Consider the following 19,796-nt stretch of genomic DNA (forward strand, 5'->3'; position numbering starts at 1 on the left):
CGTATGAAAAATTGTGGACTTTCAAATCCTAGTCGTTTTCATGTACCAAAAATATTGCAATTTCTGCCATCGATGGTCAGAAAATATTTGACCTACTCAAACCAAAATCTAGAACCACCACGGAATGATTCAGTGGTAGGAGACGAATTACAGACTCATATTCCATATGACACGTTTTGGGTTTAATCTCTGGCGCTAGAGAAAGAACAAGTGACAAGTCAATATGGCATGGCAGTTCTTAACCCCACTGAAAGTGACATTTTCATCAGAATAGCTTCTGTTAAATTGTCTTGTTGTCTTCTCTATATCGTATGAAAAATTGTGGACTTTCAAATCCTAGTCGTTTTCATGTACCAAAAATATTGCAATTTCTGCCATCGATGGTCAGAAAATATTTGACCTACTCAAACCAAAATCTAGAACCACCACGGAATGATTCAGTGGTAGGAGACGAATTACAGACTCATATTCCATATGACACGTTTTGGGTTTAATCTCTGGCGCTGGTGAATTACATGATAATAGTTAAGGGAAGGCTGAAATATCTTTGTAAGTCTTCCGAGCTCTCAAAAAAGTAAAATATATAACGTAGAGAGAAAATGTCATAACTTTTATAGTCAAGCTAGGAAGTTGTCTTCGACACTACACGTATATAACAAAGGGTAATGTCAAGGAGACTAAATTTGTAAACAAAATTTTAGAAACTAAAGGACATGAAAGTTGATGACTGATTTATTACTTAAAGGTTGATAAACGTAGTCATTCCTATTGATGACACATGATTTAACAAGGAAGAAATCTATGGTAAGAGTTAGGTGATCAAAAAGCAAAAAAGACAGGTGGGATTTAAATTCTGCCTCCGTTACGGACGAGAATTTGGTTTATATGGAGAAAGAACAAGTGACAAGTCAAAGGAAAAGAAAAAAAAACTATTCAGACAACGGAAATTGGAAAACATTTCCCTGCCAACTGCATATTATTATTGTTCCTTTGCCCTTTACTTGTTGGCAATGGCGTTGGGATATTAATGGGAAAACTAAATGCCCAAGGCCCAGCATTGAAAATATGTAACACCACCACTGCTGGTTCATATGTAGTTGCAAAAGCTCAATAATTCATTCAAATCCTTCAAATACAACAATAAAACTTTGTTCCACTAAGCAGGTCAATGGTATGAATCCTGGAACATCATTGTGCTCAATTTTGCGTCAAGTCATCATTTACCCCTATTACCCTAAACCTATGTGTCAAAAGTGCATTCTCTAACATGAGAATTTGTAGGTCTTCGGTTCACATATCCAACCATTTTAACCAATTTTCCTTCATCTATCTTCAATTGCAGTTATTCACACTTTATCTCAGATATCCTCGTTCCTAATATTGTCCTTCTAATCCACCAAATAAGTGGTGGAATTTATTGCTATATGTTTTTGATGTGCACACCTTGACGAAAATATTGTTTAAAGTTTCAATAAAATTGACCAAGATGCTAAGGCATTTACATAATTGAGCATGTTTATGGAACAATGTGATCATACATACAAAATCATATGTCTGAAGTTTGAAATATGCAAGGTTGAGATGTGCATGGCACATAGACTCGTGACTCTGTGAGTTGTTTAATTATTACATCAAGAAAACCAAACTTCCTCACCTCTCTTGAATCTTAACGGGCAATATTGCATCAAGGACTTACTTCCCTCGTTGTGTACTAGTTGGTGGAGAGTAGTTCACATCGGTGAATGGTGAGCGACTATTAACAATAGTCATGATCAATCATAAGAATTAGAAAACCATGTATAAGGATGTGTGTGTGCGCGCGCGTATGAGGCCTTTAAGCGAAGGGATCTTTATTTTTATTTTTTATTTTTTTAAAATAGGAATTAGTTGTGAGGTACATATTACATCGAACTTCAACGATCCGAACCGTCTATTATTCAAGTTGTACCTCATAGATCATCCTTAGAAAATATAGCCAAATCGGATATACTTCAGATATCTAAATGAGTTCAAATAAATTAACGAACACTTTGTTCTATAATAAACAATGAAATTTCATCGTGATAATTAAATAGTTAAATGGTTTTATATTGAATTAAATTTTTGTAATGATGATCTATGAATCAAGACTTACAAAATAAATGGTTCATATAGTTGAAATTCAATGTGGAGTGGGTCCCACAACTAATCCACATTATATACAGTTTATAGGTTGAACCGGAATTTTATGACGCGAATGTACACAAAGACGGAGTAATTAATGCACATGCACTCTTTAAGTTTGTTATATTCTTTTATATTAAACAAAATAAAGGAGAACTAGGAGATATAAACAATATGAATGTGAAGATGATACTCTAAATGAATTACAATTTTAGATTGTAAATTTAAATGTCAATTATCAATAATAAGTGATTTAACAGGTGGAGTTCACTTTGTAGAGATAAGCGTGGTTCAATTTGATTCAATTCAAGTCTTAAACAATACCCCAATCAATGTAGCAACATCGTTAAGATTGGTTTTGGTTTAATAGTTTCTTAATACGTTAATTCGACCTGAACCAAACCAAGCTAATTATAATTTAATTTAGTTCAACCTAAATTTTTACCTTTTAATTCTAAAAGTCGAACCTATAAATTTAAGTTTAAGACCTCTCTTCCTATAGGCATTCGGCCTTAATAATCCATGCTTTCGGCCCATACAACATATCACCTTTAAGGCTACACATGGGCCTGACCTTGTCGGTTGTCCATTACATTTTAGGCTTTAATTTTGGGCCGCTGGCCCTCATTCTCACAAAAGGCGAACCAATACCCTGGACGATGCCGTTTCAATGCCGCGGCAAACAGGCGCTGAAAAATGGAGGGAGTTCCGGCGCCGCTTCCGACGCCGCAATCGAAACCTTAAGAACCAGAGGATGGTGCTTCGCGACCACGAACAAGTGGAGGCGATGATCCTGCTCCACTCCGCCTTGTCCGACGACAAGCGTACGGTGGTGAATTCAGTGGAAGCCGAGCTCACCAACATGGTCCTCAAATCTATCTCCGCTAGGTCCTTGCCCGACCCGCATACGCTCCAAATGTCCTCTCACCTCCTCGGCTCCAAGGTCCTCCAGGTAAATCACACCTCTCTGTATTTCTCGTTAATTTATCTCGTTTTCTGTTTGGTTGCTGAGAAAATAGATGAAGAGAAAGAACAATGTGGGCTCACAGAAGCGTCGTTCCTGGAACTAAGGTACTTACTGCTACTTGATGATTGCTTGCTCAATGCTCAGCTTGTGTTATACATGTAAATAAGTTAAAGATTTCTTTGATTGATCACTTTTTGGAATTTGAATATGTTCAGTTTAGTATGAAATTGAGATAGATTATGGAAAACAACGGCAAATGGGATAATAACATATTTAGAAACTAACACTTTCTTAGAACATAGTAATGAACACTGTGCTTCGTATTTGTGTATGCAATCTTGAAGCGAATCCACATCCAATTTTTAATTGATGTAAGTGTATTTTCATGAAACTCAGTATGAATTTCATAAGAAGTTTTAGGTGTCTCTCTAAACTCAATATGAACTTCAATCAATCGCAGATGAATAAAAAGTATTCATTTGAGAAGTTGCAAGTTGGGGCAGCTAAAAGTCGGTTTCCTCAACAGGACAAATTGCTGTTACCATAATTTTCAACCACTCAACGTTGTTATTGCAGGCATAACTCATGGGGATGATACAATCATGGGCAGATTACTCTAGTCTGATGTTAGCTCCAGGAGTAGTGGACTATCGCCAGAAATACTGAGGTTAGATCAGTTGGAAGGCAGCAGAACCTTCAATTGAAAGCAAGAGGATAAAAATTATAAAAAAATTGAGACAGATAACAGACAGAAGGCAGATTCCCTTGATGAAAGAACTCAAGACAAACCGAGTAGCTCAGCAACGAAACCAACCAGCTGCACAAAATCTTCCTCAAAAAATGAGTCATCGAAACCGTGATGACAAGCATTCAAGAGGCAGACAGTTTGGGGGAAAAGGGGAGGCAAGAGGAAGAGCCCGATGGGAAAAGAGAAAAGCCGGGGCAAAGCCTTCAATTGGAGGTGCCTGTACAGGTAGTAGTCGTGATGAGGAACTTGCACGGCAGCTCCAAAATCAATTTGATTTGGATGATTATCATGTCAGTGTGTCAGCATATTCTGATCATTAAAATTGGTATTGGTGTTGTATTGCAAGATTTCTGATGTTATTGTGCTGCAACTGAAGGTACAAAAGTGTCCTCATGATGTGGATGCAGAGAATATTAAAATGAGCATGTTCAGCTACCAAAAAGCTGTCTCCTTTTATTTTTATTTTTTTAATTGAAGTCCATAAACACGTGTAAGCTATATTTGTTGTGTTCATTTTGTTTTACTGTGTCTGTGTGACATCTTAACCTGATGGTGTTTACAGAAGGACACAACATGTAGATGTAGCAAATGTGTTTTGTAAGGGCCGAAGAAACTGATCATGGGCAGGTGTTTGCAATTGGTTTTCAGGTAAGGGATGTAATTAGCACTCATAAAGTGGGGAACAGTCAAAGTTCACCATTTTTAGAATAAGTGGCAATAGCGGAACTGAGAAATGAAATTGTAGAGCGCATGTATATTTATCCTTCGAAAGTGTAGTTTTTGGGAACACAATTTCATGCACAATTCATATTTTTGCTTTTCATTTTTTTCTGTTTGTTCTGTTAATGGTTAAGAAGACATGAATCATATGTATGTAAATATTGCATATCGTATATATACCTAGAACTTTTGACATGTTTTATATGGTTTTAAAACCTGTAGCATCACTAGTAGAAACTAAAATCGGTGAAGGAAGCTTTTGAACTCATCAGAGTGGAAGGGAAGTGGAGAAAATTTCCGAGATATTCTATTGAGCAATCCATCATTTCTGAGTCTTGCAAATGAGATTTTTTTTATCTTAACAGGAACAACCCAACTCCGCCTATGTCTTACATGGCCGGTCCCAAGCCCGGATAAAGGAGGAGGGGGAGGGCGTCAGGTAGTCGACAGCCGGCACTCCATGATCACGTCGAATCCTTATGAAAATGAACAGGAACAACCCTACAATCTTACAGACAACTTCCTTATAAAGTTTTGGAGAATCCAACAGAAGACTCTTTTGATTGCGCAAACGAGTTCATCGACTGCAAAGGTATTAGAAAAGGTAATAAATCTTTTAGTAAATGTAGAGTCAAAAGGTAGTAGAAACCATTGATTGGCATCTTGAGGCTATCATTGATTTTCTTTCTAACCTTAAAAGTAAATTCGAGTAGTATTTGTCAAATATTTGGGTGAATGTCTTATATTGATTGTTGTAATGTTACTTGATGTAATAAATTCAAAATTCAAAACAACTAATTGAAATAAATCATAGGAATCCGAAGAAAAAAAAGCATGAAATCTGGACTCGCCTCATTCTGCACAAATGAGTTTATCAGATGCGTCATGGCTTGGTCCTCCCTCATCATCATGGCTTGGTCCTCCCTCATCATCATGGCTTGCTCCTTCCTCATCCCAATCCCAGTCAAAATCGCTTCTAGTGTCGTGCATATTTTCCTTCATAAGTTTGTCCCATACTAGATTAACCCCTGTTCTCATTATTTTAACAGAATTATCCCACTTCGCCAATCGAATTTCAAAAACTATATCAACTTTATCCCCGCCTTGCAAATTGAGCTCATTGTTCGACAGTTGTCCCTGCCAAAGATAATCATCTTCATAATTCTCATACTCCACAGGTACTCTGGTTTTGTAGGCCAGCAACTTCGTACGCTTGGTATTACTTATAATAGTAATCTTAAGATCAGGTAATTCTTTTCTTCCGCATTTGCGGAACAAGCAGAACAGAGTTAGCCCTTTAAAATTATGATCATCGGTCGGGAGAATATCAAAACTGACTTGAGTGCCCTCGTTGACAAAAGCAAACCAATCAGGAACATAATTCCCATGGAGAGCAATGCCACCTAATCCGCAAGAAGTCCATCCCTATATATACAATACAAGTGTCATATATATATATACATGTATGCGCACGATAGGAAGGCAATGAGAGGGAGAGAGCGAGATACCTGTAGGATGTTCTTCCTAAAATCAGCTGTGAGATTGGTGCACCTTTTCATATCAATCCACACCATGGAGTTTAATGACTTATCCAAGCCTGGAACCTCAGTGAGTTTGGCTGAATCACTTACATCCAGTTCTCTCATATTTGACATTTCCGAAAAGTCCGGCATTGTTTCCAATCCAGGGCAATCATCGGCAAGCAGAACTTTCAGATTTGTTGGCAAATCAAGGATTGTACAAAGACATTTGCTTCCATTTAACCACAATGTTTCGAGCTTTGAAAGACCACTGAGTTTTGGTAAGCTACGAAACTTATTACCATTCAAAGATAAACGAGTGAGATTCTTCAATCCTACTATGGAAGGTGGTACTTCTCTTAAGGCTGTTTCCTCTGCTTCAAGTATTCTCAATGATATCATCTCCCCTAAATCCTCATGCACTTCTCTGAAATCTCTACATCCATTAAGAAGAAGAGTCTCAACAGATTTGGACTTATAGAAATCCCCTGGAAGAGAAATAAGCTTATCACACCACTTAAGGTTCACCAAAGAAAGTCTTTTAAGATGACCAATGGAGGGGTGAATCTCGGACAAAAGGAAACACCCTTCCATTATCAACTCTTCAAGATTTGGGACTTGTGAAAAGTCCAGTGATTTCTGTAAGCACCAGGAATAGCTGAGATCAAGGGTTTTCAAGTTATGTAGCGACTGTTGCAGAAAATCAAAAGAAAATTGAAATTAATATCCGAAATGAAGATGTTATAAAAAAAAGAGAAGAAAACCAAAAAACAAATAGAAACAGAACATCATCAGGTGTAATTCATTGTACCTTGGAACCCTCCCAAACTTGTACCAGATAGCTCCACTGCATCTCTAAACCAACTAGTTTATCTTGATTGAAAATGTCATCTGGTATGGACTTTAAAGGGCATCCTTCCCAACTCAGATATTTGTATTTTCCTTTGAGTTTTATGCTGATGCTGTAAAGGGATAAACGAGTGAGATTCTTCAATCCTAATATGGAAGGTGGTACTTCTCTTATGGCTGGTTGCTCTGCTTCAAGTGTTCTCAATGATATCATCTCCCCTATATCCTCATGCAGTTCTCTGAATTGGTAACAGCTATTAAGAAGAAGAGTCTCAATAGATTTTGACTTATAGAAATCCCCTGGAAGAGAAATAAGCTCGTGACATCCGCTAAGGTTCACCAAAGAAAGTCTTTTAAGATGACCAATGGAGGGGTGAATCTCGGACAAACTCTTACACGATACCAATATCAACTCTTCAAGATTTGGGACTTGTGAAAAGTCCGGTGATTTCTGTAAGGAATGGGAATAGCTGAGATCAAGGTTTTTCAAGTTATGTAGCGACTGTTGCAGAAAAGCAAAAGAAAATTGAAATTAATATCTGAAATGAAGATGTTACAAAAAAAAGAGAAGAAATCCAAAAAACAAATAGAAACAGAACATCATCAGGTGTAATTCATTATACCTTGGAACCCTTCCAAACTTGTACCAGTTTGCTAAACGGCATGTGTAAAACAACTAGTCTTGGTTGATTAAAAAAGTCATCTGGTATGGACTTTAAAGGGCAGTAATTCCAACGCAACCATATTAACTCTTTGGGAAGATGTTTGTATTCTCCATTGAGCTCTACGTTGCTGAGCAGAAGCAATCTCAGTTTCTTCATTTTGGCAAATGCTTTTGTACTGAAACTAGTTCCTTTAGTGGAATATAGAGCAAGTCCTTCAATTTTTCCAGTTCCCTGTTAACAAAAAAAAAAAAAGTTATAGTGGTAAGAAACGGTATATCTGCATATGTTTACATGTATTATTATTATTCATTACGCAAAATCACGTACGGTGAATATATTTACACATGAATGTTGTTTAATGTATAATTGACTTGCGCGGGTTACATATATGGTTTTCTTGTATGATGCATAAATCCAAAATTTATTGGGAATGAACTTACAGATTTATTTGTCAATACATCGGTGACCTCTTGACGGTTCCACAACCTACTCCAATTTCCAGGGTGATTAGGAGATTTTTCAGAAATGATTACTCTGGCCATTTCTCGAAGCAAATCATGCATATTCAAATTGTTGCCTTCAACAGTTACAAGACATCGTTCGCAAAGGACACTGATTCCTACTATTGCATAAAATCCACATCCATCTAATATTTTGGCAACATAGTCCTTGTCCTTTCCAATAAAGAAACAAGATATGTCAAGGAATGTAGCCTTCTCTGTATCATTTAGCCCTTCAAAGCTTATTCTTAGTGGTTTTATTATTTCTCCTTCAGGAATTCTTTCCAATTTCTCCAATTGACTTTTCCACTCTTTAATGGGTCTTTTAAACAAAAGAGAACCTAAAACTTCAAGGGCTAGTGGCAAACCTCCACAATAAGAAACAACATTTTTTGAGACTTCAAGATATTCTTCATCAGGGCAACTTTTTTTAAAGGCATGCCAACTAAAGAGCTCCAGAGCTTCTTCCTTATTCATTTCCCGAAGCGGATATGTCTTGTCCACTTCCACTTGCTTTAGTAAATGTTTATTTCGTGTCGTCATGATAATTCTACTTCCTGGACCAAACCAATCGTGACTTCGGGCTATTGCATCCAATTGTTTCCGGTCATCGATATCGTCAATGATGATAAGTACCCTTCTATGTTGAACTACTTGTTGTATCATACTGATACCTAAGTCAACACTTTTTATTTGAGACTTCTGTTTCAAGATGTCAGAAATAAGTGTTTCTTGCAAATAAACCAGACCATGTTTACTTGAAGTGTCGCGAACGTCGGCAAGGAAACTTTTGAATTCAAACATATGATGAATTTGGTTATAAATGGCTTTGGCAGTTGTTGTTTTACCCAAGCCACCCATCCCCCAAATTCCAACCATGAGAACATCATTTGATCCACCACTTGAAAGATCATTGATAATATCTTGAATGCGAGATTTGATTCCAATTGGGTGCTTGGCCACATGTAATTTGTTTGTTCTGTGGAGCCATTCCCAAATATTCTGGTCAACAATTTTTTTAATGAACTCTGCTTCGTACCTGAAAATTGAATTCGTAAGCGTTAATGGGACTCTGAGGCCCTGTAGGAGATATCAGTACATAAACAATTTTCTTTCTTTTCTTCATATATATATAATACACTAACTAGCAGCTAGCATGTGATTTTGTGCCGATAACTTGAATAAAAGAAAGAAAGTAGTTAGGTGTATGAATTAAACTACAATTACGGGTTAGGTTTTATATGAGAGATTAAGGTGTATTCATTAAGCATGTGAACTAAAGTTTAGATCCGTCGAGCTTTTCTTAAAAAAAAAAAAAAAAAAAAAAAAAAAAGAGGATTATATAAAATGTTAATTAAGCATGTTAATTAATTGAGAGATCAAGTCATTCACTAAAATGTTTCAAATCTTGAAATAAGCAGGTAAATGATTACCCGTTGCCAGTTGTTTGGTGGTCAGACAAATTTGTAGCTTCTGTATGAGCCTCTCTTCGCCTCTTGCTGACATGTGAAGGATCAGCGTGAGAGATTAAGGTGTATTAATTAAGTATGTTAATCAGAGTATTACAACTTAAATCTTGAAAAGCAGGTGAATAATTACCCATCATTAGCGATTTTAAGATGGTGGCCAGACAATTTTCCAGCTTCTGTGAGAGCCTCTCTCCATTGCTTTACCCTTTTTTGTTTAGCTTCACGTTTCTTGTCATCTGTTTCTTCATGGATGTCCTTTTCGTGTTCCCGAAATGCTTCAGCTAAATCTCCGTTCTGATTCCTGACATGCGAAGGATCAACGTGATAGAATATTGGCAAAACATGTCGCCCCAATTTGTCTCTGCACTCCATGATCTTCACCAGCTCGTCAAGACACCAACTCGAATCCGCATACATCTTTGAGAAGACAATGATAGAGATCTTCGACTCTTCGATTGCCCCTAACAGTTCCCCTCTTATTTCTTCCCCTCTTTTTAGACCGTCCTCGTCAATAAAGACACGGTATCCTTTGTCTTTTAGTGCCTGGTGGAGGTAGCCGGTGAAGCCATATCGCGTGTCTTTGCCGCTGAAGCTCAAGAACACGTCGTAACTCCAAAGTTTTGACTTGGAGGAGGACGAAGAGGAGGCTTCGTGGGCTGTCATGGTGGTAGCCACCGTTATGGCACTGCAGTGGTTCAGATCAGAGACTGAAAAAATGGCAATGGTTGTGGATGTGTTGCCGAAGGATGATACCTAAACACAAGTCAAGATCCTTCAATAAACAAAAGCAAAAGGTTTATAATATAATAATGTTGGCGTATGGACTGGAGAAACGACACGCTACCGGGCGGGAAGGGACAAGGAAAGAGAGTGGAAAAGAGGAAAGAAAGGAACACAAAAGGACAGACTACCGACACGTAATAGGACGATGGAAGGCAGGAAAACGTGTGTTGATCCCTAGGATCCCCAGCAATTAGATCCGGCGAGGATCCAATTCCGGCAGGAAAGAAAGGAACTCTGAAATATGCTTTATCCACGTGAAGGAAAAGGCTCATGTTTGCTTTTCTTCAAGAATATCTGAACACAAGGAAAAGGCTCACGTGAAGGAAAAAGGCTCCTGTTTAATTAAGATCTACCTCACATTACATTTATTCCCAACCAATGTTAGTAACATTCTGTTTTAGTTTTGCCTTTATACATTAATTTTCTCCAAGAACATATACATTAATTTTTTTCGCACTATGTTTTTATTCTGCTATATCTCTCCTTGCCAAAGATAATCGCTTTCGAGTTCATGAGATTTTGGTAGTACTGAGGTAAATGTTATTAAGGCGTGCAAAGCAGCATGCTTGGTAGAATTTATATCAACACTTTAAATATCACTTTCAGGCATAACAAAATCAGCAATATTTTCCTCATAAGCAAACTCAAACCACTTGGGAATATCATAAATACAATGAGACAAATGCCACCACATCGACAAGAAGTCCATTCCTATACATGTTTAAGTGTACAAGAATCTCACATAAAATTTGACAAAATTAAAGGTAACTTATATTTGACAAAATTAAAGATAACTTATATTTGACAAAATTAAAGATAACTTATATTGTGGTTTCCACTTCTAATTATACCAAAGTATTTTATGATTAAACTTTCATATATGCTATGTTGTGCATGGGGTAAGATTCAAGTTGAGAGAAAGTATTGGTGTGATTAATGATGGGTCGTTGATCAATCTATAAATCTTTACAATATTTGCATTTGTTATGTGTGTGTGGTAAGCTACCAAGGATAATACCGAAATAAATACCCAAGTCTAAATCTTAATAATATAGCTTTCACGTTAAAAACTTGAGAAATGACCGAGTTCAAGGAACGGAGAGTTGCACAAAATTGAAGTTGCAGAGACAATCCATTTTAGTATAAAAATATTCACGTACATATAAACTAGCGCAGAGTCAAAGTCATGCAACTTTGTCGTTTTGAGATTTTAATTAAACATATAAAGTTCTATTTTTGTTGTTTTGATTTTTAAACTGGTAGTAAAACGTTACCAGATGAGCTTTTAATTTATATTAGTCCTAATTACTGTAAGAAACACCATACCAACAAGCCACCAAAGTCTTAAGTGTTATATTATAAATAAAACTAGTTTTTGGTTTGGAATTATGATGCTTTATGGCTTCGTTTGGAGTTATGATGTTTTATAAAAAAACTAAACAATGAGAGAAGGTATTGATAAGAATTTGCTCACCTTATCCAATCAATGCCAATGATCCTGAAGTGAGTGTCAAGTGCATTGAAATTTGTATAGAACTCTTTTTCCTGTCAAGTGCACTGAGAATCACACATCTGTGAATCATAAGAATAATGTTAGAATTCTTTTTCCTGTCAAATTGAATGGTGATGATTTGATTTAGTAATCATAAATATTTAACACATTGTACTAAAAAAAATTGAACGTAATAAAGAATGTAAGGATTGACAAAAGTACAGACATAATCAGAATTTTAGAAAGCAAATTATCAAACGTTCAAATTTTTTAAAGCTTTTGGATTAGTTTTTTACTTGCATTGTTGTCTATAATTTATTGAACTCCAAGAGAGATAATTGGGAAGCGAAGGTCCCATGGGATGGAAGGTTGTTGACAATCGGTAACAGATGAAAGCCCACAAAACTCAAAAATAACTATTTTTTAAAATACGGGGTTTTGTAAATCTTATTAAGCTTTAAGCACAAATGAGTTTGTTCTTATATTCACCATTTATTTTTTCTATCGATTAAGAGGCTATAATTTCAGGAAAAAATTAGTAGGTCGAAGTCCTATTCAAAAGAAAGATAAATAAATATATTTCAATTTGAAATTGGGCATAAGGAAAATGAGAAAAAAAAAATTCTTTACTTTCATTTGCATCGATGAGGAGAATAGAGATAAAGAGAACTACATGCAATTAGCTGTGCAAACCATTTATTTAATATTAAACTAAATTAACATTGAAATCTTGAACTGCATTACAATAGTTGAGATTAAGTTACTAAAAAATGTTTTTTAATATTAACAGAGAGATTATATAATTGACAAAGAAACTAAAGAAGGTGCATATACAAATATATAACTGCATATATATGTATATATTAGTACTGTGTTTGGTGTGCTGGAGGAATACAAAAAACTGAGACTTTTTTAAAGCATAGAAACAGAGAGAAGAAACAATTGGAAGTGAAGTTTGAAATCTTAAGGAGGGGCATTAAAAGAAGCACAAAAATGTACGCTGATGATTTTGCACTTTGGTGAGTGGTATTAGTAGCACTGCTTTTCTGGTTAACAAAAGTAGGACTTATGGGGGTTGAGACACTTGTACAAATCTTATCAACAAAGGAATAGATGATATATATAATTATATATAGGTCATAAATTAAACATGCCAGATTTATAATATGAAAAACTTTTAACAAAGCAAAATTCTTTTCGTCCCAACTATCACACACTAAACCTGTTTTGTTACTGTATTTATAAAATAACTAAAGGTCACAGTACAAAAAGAGAAACAGTCCTGAGACCCCAACAAAAATTTGCAAACTTTCAACAGCTAAATAATGGATATTAAAATCAAAACTCTCATGAGGCATTTTCTTTAAAGATTCCCAATTCTCAACCACCAATTTGTCAGGCAACACACTGATTAGATTCAGATCTAACGGGTTGGAATCAAGGAAAATAAATAAAAGAAAAAAGGGAAAATCCCCACAGATTTTGAAATGTACAGAATACCCCAGATGGCCAATATGTAAAACCCCTCCCCCCCCCCCCCCCAAAACAAAAACAAAAGTTGGGGGCATAAGAAAGATCTTAAGATCAGATCCCAGAAGATAAAAATTATTAAAAAGTAAGAAAGTCAGTACCGTTTTACTGAAAACAGCAGCTTTCTCCTCCTCTCTTCAGAAACAACTACAACCAGAAGAAAATAACCCCAAAAGAAAAAGGATTAGTCCCAAACAATTAAGTAAATTCAATTTAACTGACAGAAAATTAAAAAAAAACCCATTCCTTATAATTTCAGATCGTAATTTCAGGATTAAATTCTGCGAGAAATTGGCAGAAAGGAAAGAGATAGATAGATATATAGATAGGGGGAGAGAGAGAATGAACCTTAGCACCCAGAACAGAGAGATAAACATCCTCCAGTTGAATTAAAGTTTCAATAAAAATGATTAATCAGAGAGCCGAAAAGGAGTACGCTTTGGAGAAGAGTTTGAGAGAAAGTTGGGTTACAGTGAAAGTAAAACTGTAGAACGGACCAGATAGATCTTCATGTATAGAAATATTGGGGGTAGAGCAAGTTGGGTTAGAGTGATATAGTTTTGGCAAGTGACAGGCAGGGCAAGGAAAATGTGGATGGAGCAATGCCAAAAGTCTACGTGCTATATTATAAGATGAGGCTTTAATTTATATTAGTCATAATTTCCTAGTAAAAATCACTATACCAACAAGCCACAAAAGTCTACGTGCTATATTATATAAATAAAATTAGTTTCTGTTTTGGAGTTATGGTGCTTTAAAAGAGTTTGAACGAAATACTTCTGGTATTGTTTATTTTTAAATAAAAATCATATTTTTACATTTCCTTGATACTATTCAGTACATCTTTATTTATCATTTTTTATTAAAACTAAAAAAAAATTTGAACTTTTCGTTAGTTTTCTTGCTTTAAAAAGAAAAAATTTATTAAAAAATTTGAGACATTAAATTTGTTTGCTAAAAAGAAATGCTTTTGTAAACAACTGATGTCAAGAAGCATCGTTGAAGATAAGGAAATTGAGCGTCTCCAAAGCAAAATATATGAAAGTCCTGAGTGAATGAGTGAAGAAACAACCGAAGTTAGAGCCCACCGCACATCGCCACCCACTCTCATACATCTTGTCAAACTGAAAAAAACAAACGCAAACACCCATTATTTTAGCGAGAGAAAATAAACTAATATTACTGTAAAACAAACAAAGATCATCAACTTATTTTAGGACAAAATTTTATAATACTAGCATAAAATTATGTTAAAAAATATAAAATGACGAGAAATTCATACAGATTTTTATTTTTGTTAAAGTTTCCTTTAACTTTTTTCTTGTTTTAATTAGTGATAACTATTTTAAGTCTCCTCTGAAAGCAAAGCATCTTTTGAGGTCACTCTTTAAAAATTAATTATACTAAAGTTCAACAAAACATAATAATAATTAAACAAATCATGTTATTTAACTCAAGTTTTGACATGAAGGAGGATGAAGAGAAGGCTCCATGGACTGTCATGGCGGTATTCACCGATATGGTGCTGCAATGATTCAGATCACTACTGAAAAAATGGCAGTAGTTGTGTTTTGTTTGATTTATTGAATTCAATGTTTAAAATGTAATCATCTTCTCCAAGTGAAGGACTTTTTAAGTCTCCTCCGTGTAATAGTCACAGGTCGGTGGAAAAGCAAGTTAAGCTCCTTCAATGAACAAGAGCAAAAGTAATCCTCCACTCTATTTCTTACTTGTTTCGCGGCAACGACATCCAAACGCGAAACATCTTCATGATTTCGGCCCACCCAACAAGACCAGTATATCGACCTTTAAGGCTACAAATGGGCCTGCCCTTGTGGGCCTTAATTTTGGGCTATTGGCCCTCATTATCATAAAACAGGAACCAATACTCCCTACGATGCCGTTTCATGACTTATTTGGGACTGTACAGTCTGTACCGTACATTTGTCCTTTTTACCGCCAGGTCCTTGCCGGATCCGCATTCGCTCCGAAAGTCCTCTCACCATCCTTTGTGTTCTCGTTAATTTTTATTAAAAAAAGAATATAAACAAATAATATTACTCTCTTCTAAAAGCCAGCAGAAAAAAAAAAAATCGAGATCCTTCAATCGTCGGCATGATGTACACATGTTGTTCACCATGGGAAGGGAAAAATCGGAGTCTTCCATTTGCTTCCAGAACTCTGGAGCTCTCTCTTGGACCCGAACCCCTGGCCTCCACAAATGCGGCTCACCCATGTTTTTGTGGTGTATAATTTGATCAACCGTGAGCTGCCAACCACTTGGAAAATGCTAGATTTAGATTGAGCTGTTTATAAGATGGTTTACCTATTATCTTTTAATTTCATAGACCCCTTGTAAGTTGTAAGCAATCCAATAAAAACAGGTTTGGTCATGATTGAAAATGGAGTTTACTCAAGTAAACCATCTCCAAGAATACGCATATGAAAACGTGAAACAAATTGCACGCTAACCTAATACTAATCATAATAATGTACAAAAGTTAAATATAGAATCATAGCAACAGAGGTATGCAGATTCAATTTTGCGATGGCAACAAATTAAAATTGCTCACACAAAAAATTATTCTTCTACATCTTTGATGGGAACATAATCCTCTACTTTTTTTACCAAAAGAAAAAAAAAAAAACACACACACACACACACAACAGGATAACTAAAGGAGGATGATTATCTACCCTCCTATTCTCATCCCCTCCTCTTACACATTGTTTTTTGTCTTATTATCTCTATAAAAAAATCAATATAAGATGTTGACGTGGCTTAACCGTGACCGTTCAAATAGGAGAGGATGGAAGGGTGGAGAGATTAGGAGGGTAAAGAATACTCCTCCATAACTAAGGTCCTTATTAGTCATTTTACAAATGGATAAATTTGTAATTAAAAAATTCATTAAAAAGTGAGTGGGAAGATAAGACATTAGGATGAAAATAACAACTCTCAAAATATATATGACTATTGGACGCGACGAATATCATTTTGTATTACAAAATAAGTTAAAAAATGTCACTTAGTACTACAGTCTAGTGGTATTACTCTCAACTTGTAAGTGAGAGGTTTTAAGTTCAATTCTTGCCAAAAGTGAATTTGAACTATATTATTACTAGTCCATTATGAGGCTAAGCTAACCTCATATCTCTTAGTGTAGATATATCATTTGTTAAACAAAAAAAAGAAGCACAACATAGCAATGCATGGTTGAGACATAGACTCGTGAGTTGTTTAATTATTCCTTCAAGAAAGCCTAACTTCCTCATCTCTCTTGAATCTTAACGGACGATATTGCATCAAGGACTTGCTTCTCTCGCTGTGTGTGTGTGTGTGTGTGAATGGTACCTTTTGATATGGTTAAAATGTGGGTTATCAGTAATTCAGCTATGGCCAACAAATACCAACTTATACACCATTTATAGGTTCAACCAAAATTTTATGACGCAGTTGTACACATATATGGAGTAATGCATCGGTTATAAATGACAAAAGAACGAGGATGAGGAGTGATTTCCGTAGTCTCTTGTTGTCCACCTGCACTCCTTAAGTTTGTTATATTCTTTTATATTGAACAAAATAAAAGAGAACTAGTGGGCATAAATAATGAGGTGTGAAGATCATTACTCTAAACAAATCCCTTTTATCTTTTTTTTTTAAAGAAAGGGACCAGCTGGTGACTTCGCCACGACAGTCTACCTGGGAGTCAGGAAGACTTACATAGGCATTTTAGCCATCTCATGGCCATCATCGTGTAATTCGCCAATGCTAGGAATTGAATTGAACATAAGATATGCCACTTGAAATACAAGCCTGAAATTCATCCCCGACCACTGGGCCATCCTATGGTGGTTCAAGCAGATCACATTTTTAGACTGTTTGAATTAATATGCCAATTATCAATAATAATTAATGTTACAAGTGGTCGTCACTTTGGAGAGTTATCAGTTTGATTCGGTTCCATTCTTAAACAATACACCAATCAACGTAGCAACATCGTTCAAATTGATTTTGATTTTAGCAGTTTCCAAATACATCAAACCGAGCCAAACCAAGCCAAGCTATGGATTTAGTTCAATCTGAAATTGCTCCCTTTCATTATAAAATACGTTAAACTGCTTGGATTGGTTTCCATACAATGATATCATTTTTTGGGGCAATGCAATGTTTTATTTCCATTAGAAGCAGAGGCATAAATTTATATGAAACTCGTTATTCATAAAATTCAAATTTAAAATCTCTTATCTATAAGTGAAAAGAAATATTACTATATCATAATATTAAGTGTCAGCCACTTGAAATGGTTTAGTTTGAACAGTTCGGACGATTTTTCCCCACACCTGCGTACTCGCCGCAAAAGTGATGTGCCATGTCGGACTGGATCATCCTATAGCCATTGGGCCATAATGGGCCAATTCATGCCTTCGGCCCACCTAACATATCGACCTTTAAGGCTACACATGGGCCTGCCCTTGTCGGTTGTCCGTTACAATGTTGGTGTTGATTTTGGCCATTTGCCCTCATTCTCACAAAAGGGGAACCAATCCCCCTACGATGCCGTTTGTTGACATACTTGGGACCGTACCGTACATTTGCCTTTTTTGTTGCAAAATTCAGAAAAACCCGGCGAACAGGCGCCAAAAATATAGAGGGGAGTTCCGACGCCGCAATCGAACCCTAAGAAGCAAATGGTGGTGCTTCGGGGACCTTGAACAAGTGAAGGCGATGATCCTGACCCACTCCGCCTTGCCCGACGACACGCGTACGGTGGTGAATACAGTGCAAGCCGAGCTCACTAACATGGACCTCAAATCCATCTCCGCCAGGTCCTTGCCCGACCCGCATGCGATCTCAAAGTCCTCTCACATCCTCGGCCCCAAAGTCCTCCAGGTTAATCACACCTCTCTATAGTTCTCGTTAATTTTTCTTGTTTTCTGTTTGGTTGCCGAGAAAAAAGATTAAGAGAAAGAAAAATGTGGTCTTTCGTTTGGGGTTTATTATTTATTTATCAGAATGCTTGGGTAAGAGACGTTGGTAAAATCTTGTTCCAAGTTACTTTCTGATACTTGATGCTTTTTTGATTTTGAATATGTTCAGTTTAGTATTCAAACTTAGCATTTCATAATCTAGCTCAATTTCATGCTAGTTTGAATACCAAACTGAACGTATTCAAAAATCCAAACCTTATGCTAGCATGTCAGGAGTCAAGATTAATGAAAAGGTACTAGAAACTGTTGACTGACGTCTTGAAGCTTTCATTGATTTTCTAACCTTAAAAGTAAATTCCTGAAATATGTGGTGGAAGCAGGGTAAGTATTTGTGCGAATTCGAGTAGTATTTGTCAAACCTTTTGATGAATGTCTTATATTGATTGTTGTAATGTTGAAATGTTTCTAGATGCAATATATGTAAGTAAATTATGCAACGGAAAAACTTATTCACAATTATCAACTTAACCACTTACCTGTAGAAGACATCGTCTCAGAGAACTAGGATTAATAACTGAAGTTCTTCTGCAACTCTACACAACCGAAAGCAAGGCTCGCTCAATGGGGCTTGAGTTTTCTGTAAACTTGCGTGTTCTGTGAGAGAGCAGGGACCTCAGTTTTATACTTCATACGATGGAATTCAATCAGGATCCCTCCCATTAAGTGATCCTTATCAAAGAGTAGCCTTATCACCGTGAAACACTTATGCATTATATCAGCTAGAAGAGTTCTAGTCTTACCGAGAATGTATCTGACTTGAATCTCCAAAGAAATACAATTCCTGATAAGTCTACCACAAGTGTCAATCCTAATCTCCTTATCATTCCAAATGTCTTTAATCAAATCACAAAGTGTTTGCTCTCATATAGAACTTACATTCTCCCACTAGAGCAAATACTTTGTCAACTTGTATAGTTTATACTTAATATGGAATGAATCTGAATTGGCCATGAGATTAGTCTTTGACATTTTCTCGATTTACCAGTCTCTGTCATTAACAAGTATTCATGAGAACTATAGGGCAACACACTCAACTTTCAAAGAGTACCGTCCCCATAATTACTTACAATGAAACTAACCAACACATGAGACTCCAACAAGATATAAAAACAATGTAAGACATGACTGGATATGTATTTGTAATATGTCAAACATTTGGTCCCCTTCAGGATTGAAAGCAATCCCAATGCTTCTGAACGAAGCCCTTAGGTTGTTTTTTCCTTCATGATAATTCAAGATCATTAATCATCATGCATAAAAACATTCATGCATTATCATAACTATATGCTGTATACTTTTTGGGAACTTTAACAACCTTACAACATTTTTCTTTATTAGCTAAGAAGCCTTTATTATTAATACTCGAATACAACTTCCAGAACATGAACTGCAACT

General features: G+C 36.0%; 2 protein-coding genes and 1 long non-coding RNA gene across 11 annotated transcripts; 1 reads left to right on the plus strand and 2 right to left on the minus strand.

Moving 5' to 3' along the window:
• The first annotated feature begins 2,794 nt into the window (after positions 1-2,794).
• Positions 2,795-4,043, plus strand: LOC108170164 (uncharacterized). The gene is made up of 2 exons (XM_029109611.2): positions 2,795-3,234; positions 3,707-4,043. The coding sequence occupies exons 1-2, from the start codon at positions 2,834-2,836 to the stop codon at positions 3,723-3,725; spliced, it is 420 nt and encodes a 139-aa protein (XP_028965444.2). The 5' UTR covers positions 2,795-2,833; the 3' UTR covers positions 3,726-4,043.
• LOC139188451 (uncharacterized) lies at positions 3,641-4,056 on the minus strand. Its single transcript, XR_011571874.1, has 2 exons — positions 3,920-4,056; positions 3,641-3,824 (listed from the first exon to the last, which is right to left on the minus strand). It is a non-coding gene; the product is annotated as an uncharacterized lncRNA (long non-coding RNA).
• Positions 4,057-5,313: 1,257 nt separating this feature from the next.
• On the minus strand, positions 5,314-14,018 carry LOC103407677 (disease resistance protein RUN1-like). Of its 9 annotated transcripts, XM_070805767.1 has the most exons (10): positions 13,755-14,018; positions 13,508-13,553; positions 11,859-11,956; positions 9,732-10,354; positions 9,566-9,631; positions 8,073-9,171; positions 7,591-7,863; positions 6,930-7,469; positions 6,107-6,808; positions 5,314-6,023 (listed from the first exon to the last, which is right to left on the minus strand). In XM_070805767.1, the coding sequence occupies exons 4-10, from the start codon at positions 10,262-10,264 to the stop codon at positions 5,451-5,453; spliced, it is 3,786 nt and encodes a 1,261-aa protein (XP_070661868.1). In that variant the 5' UTR covers positions 10,265-10,354; positions 11,859-11,956; positions 13,508-13,553; positions 13,755-14,018; the 3' UTR covers positions 5,314-5,450. The 9 variants fall into 9 exon arrangements, with proteins under 9 accessions (XP_070661868.1, XP_070661886.1, XP_070661870.1 ...); XM_070805785.1 differs by lacking the exons at positions 6,930-7,469; positions 11,859-11,956 and having other exon boundaries at positions 5,314-5,480; positions 5,552-6,023; XM_070805769.1 differs by lacking the exon at positions 9,566-9,631.
• Positions 14,019-19,796: the final 5,778 nt, after the last annotated feature.

This window comes from Malus domestica, chromosome 02, assembly GCF_042453785.1.
Source record: "Malus domestica chromosome 02, GDT2T_hap1".
Lineage (NCBI taxonomy): Eukaryota > Viridiplantae > Streptophyta > Magnoliopsida > Rosales > Rosaceae > Malus > Malus domestica.

What these genes read in the sequence shown, in the direction of transcription:
- LOC108170164 (XM_029109611.2), top strand. Translation starts at nt 2,834, where the DNA reads ATGCCGCGGCAAACAGGCGCTGAAAAATGGAGGGAGTTCCGGCGCCGC.
- LOC103407677 (XM_070805767.1), bottom strand. Translation starts at nt 10,264, where the DNA reads ATGACAGCCCACGAAGCCTCCTCTTCGTCCTCCTCCAAGTCAAAACTT. An exon ending in ATGTATTGACAAATAAATCT is followed by an intron (nt 7,864 to 8,072) that starts GTAAGTTCATTC and finishes TTTTGTTAACAG; the next exon opens with GGAACTGGAAAAATTGAAGG. An exon ending in TTAGGAAGAACATCCTACAG is followed by an intron (nt 6,024 to 6,106) that starts GTATCTCGCTCT and finishes TTGTATATATAG; the next exon opens with GGATGGACTTCTTGCGGATT.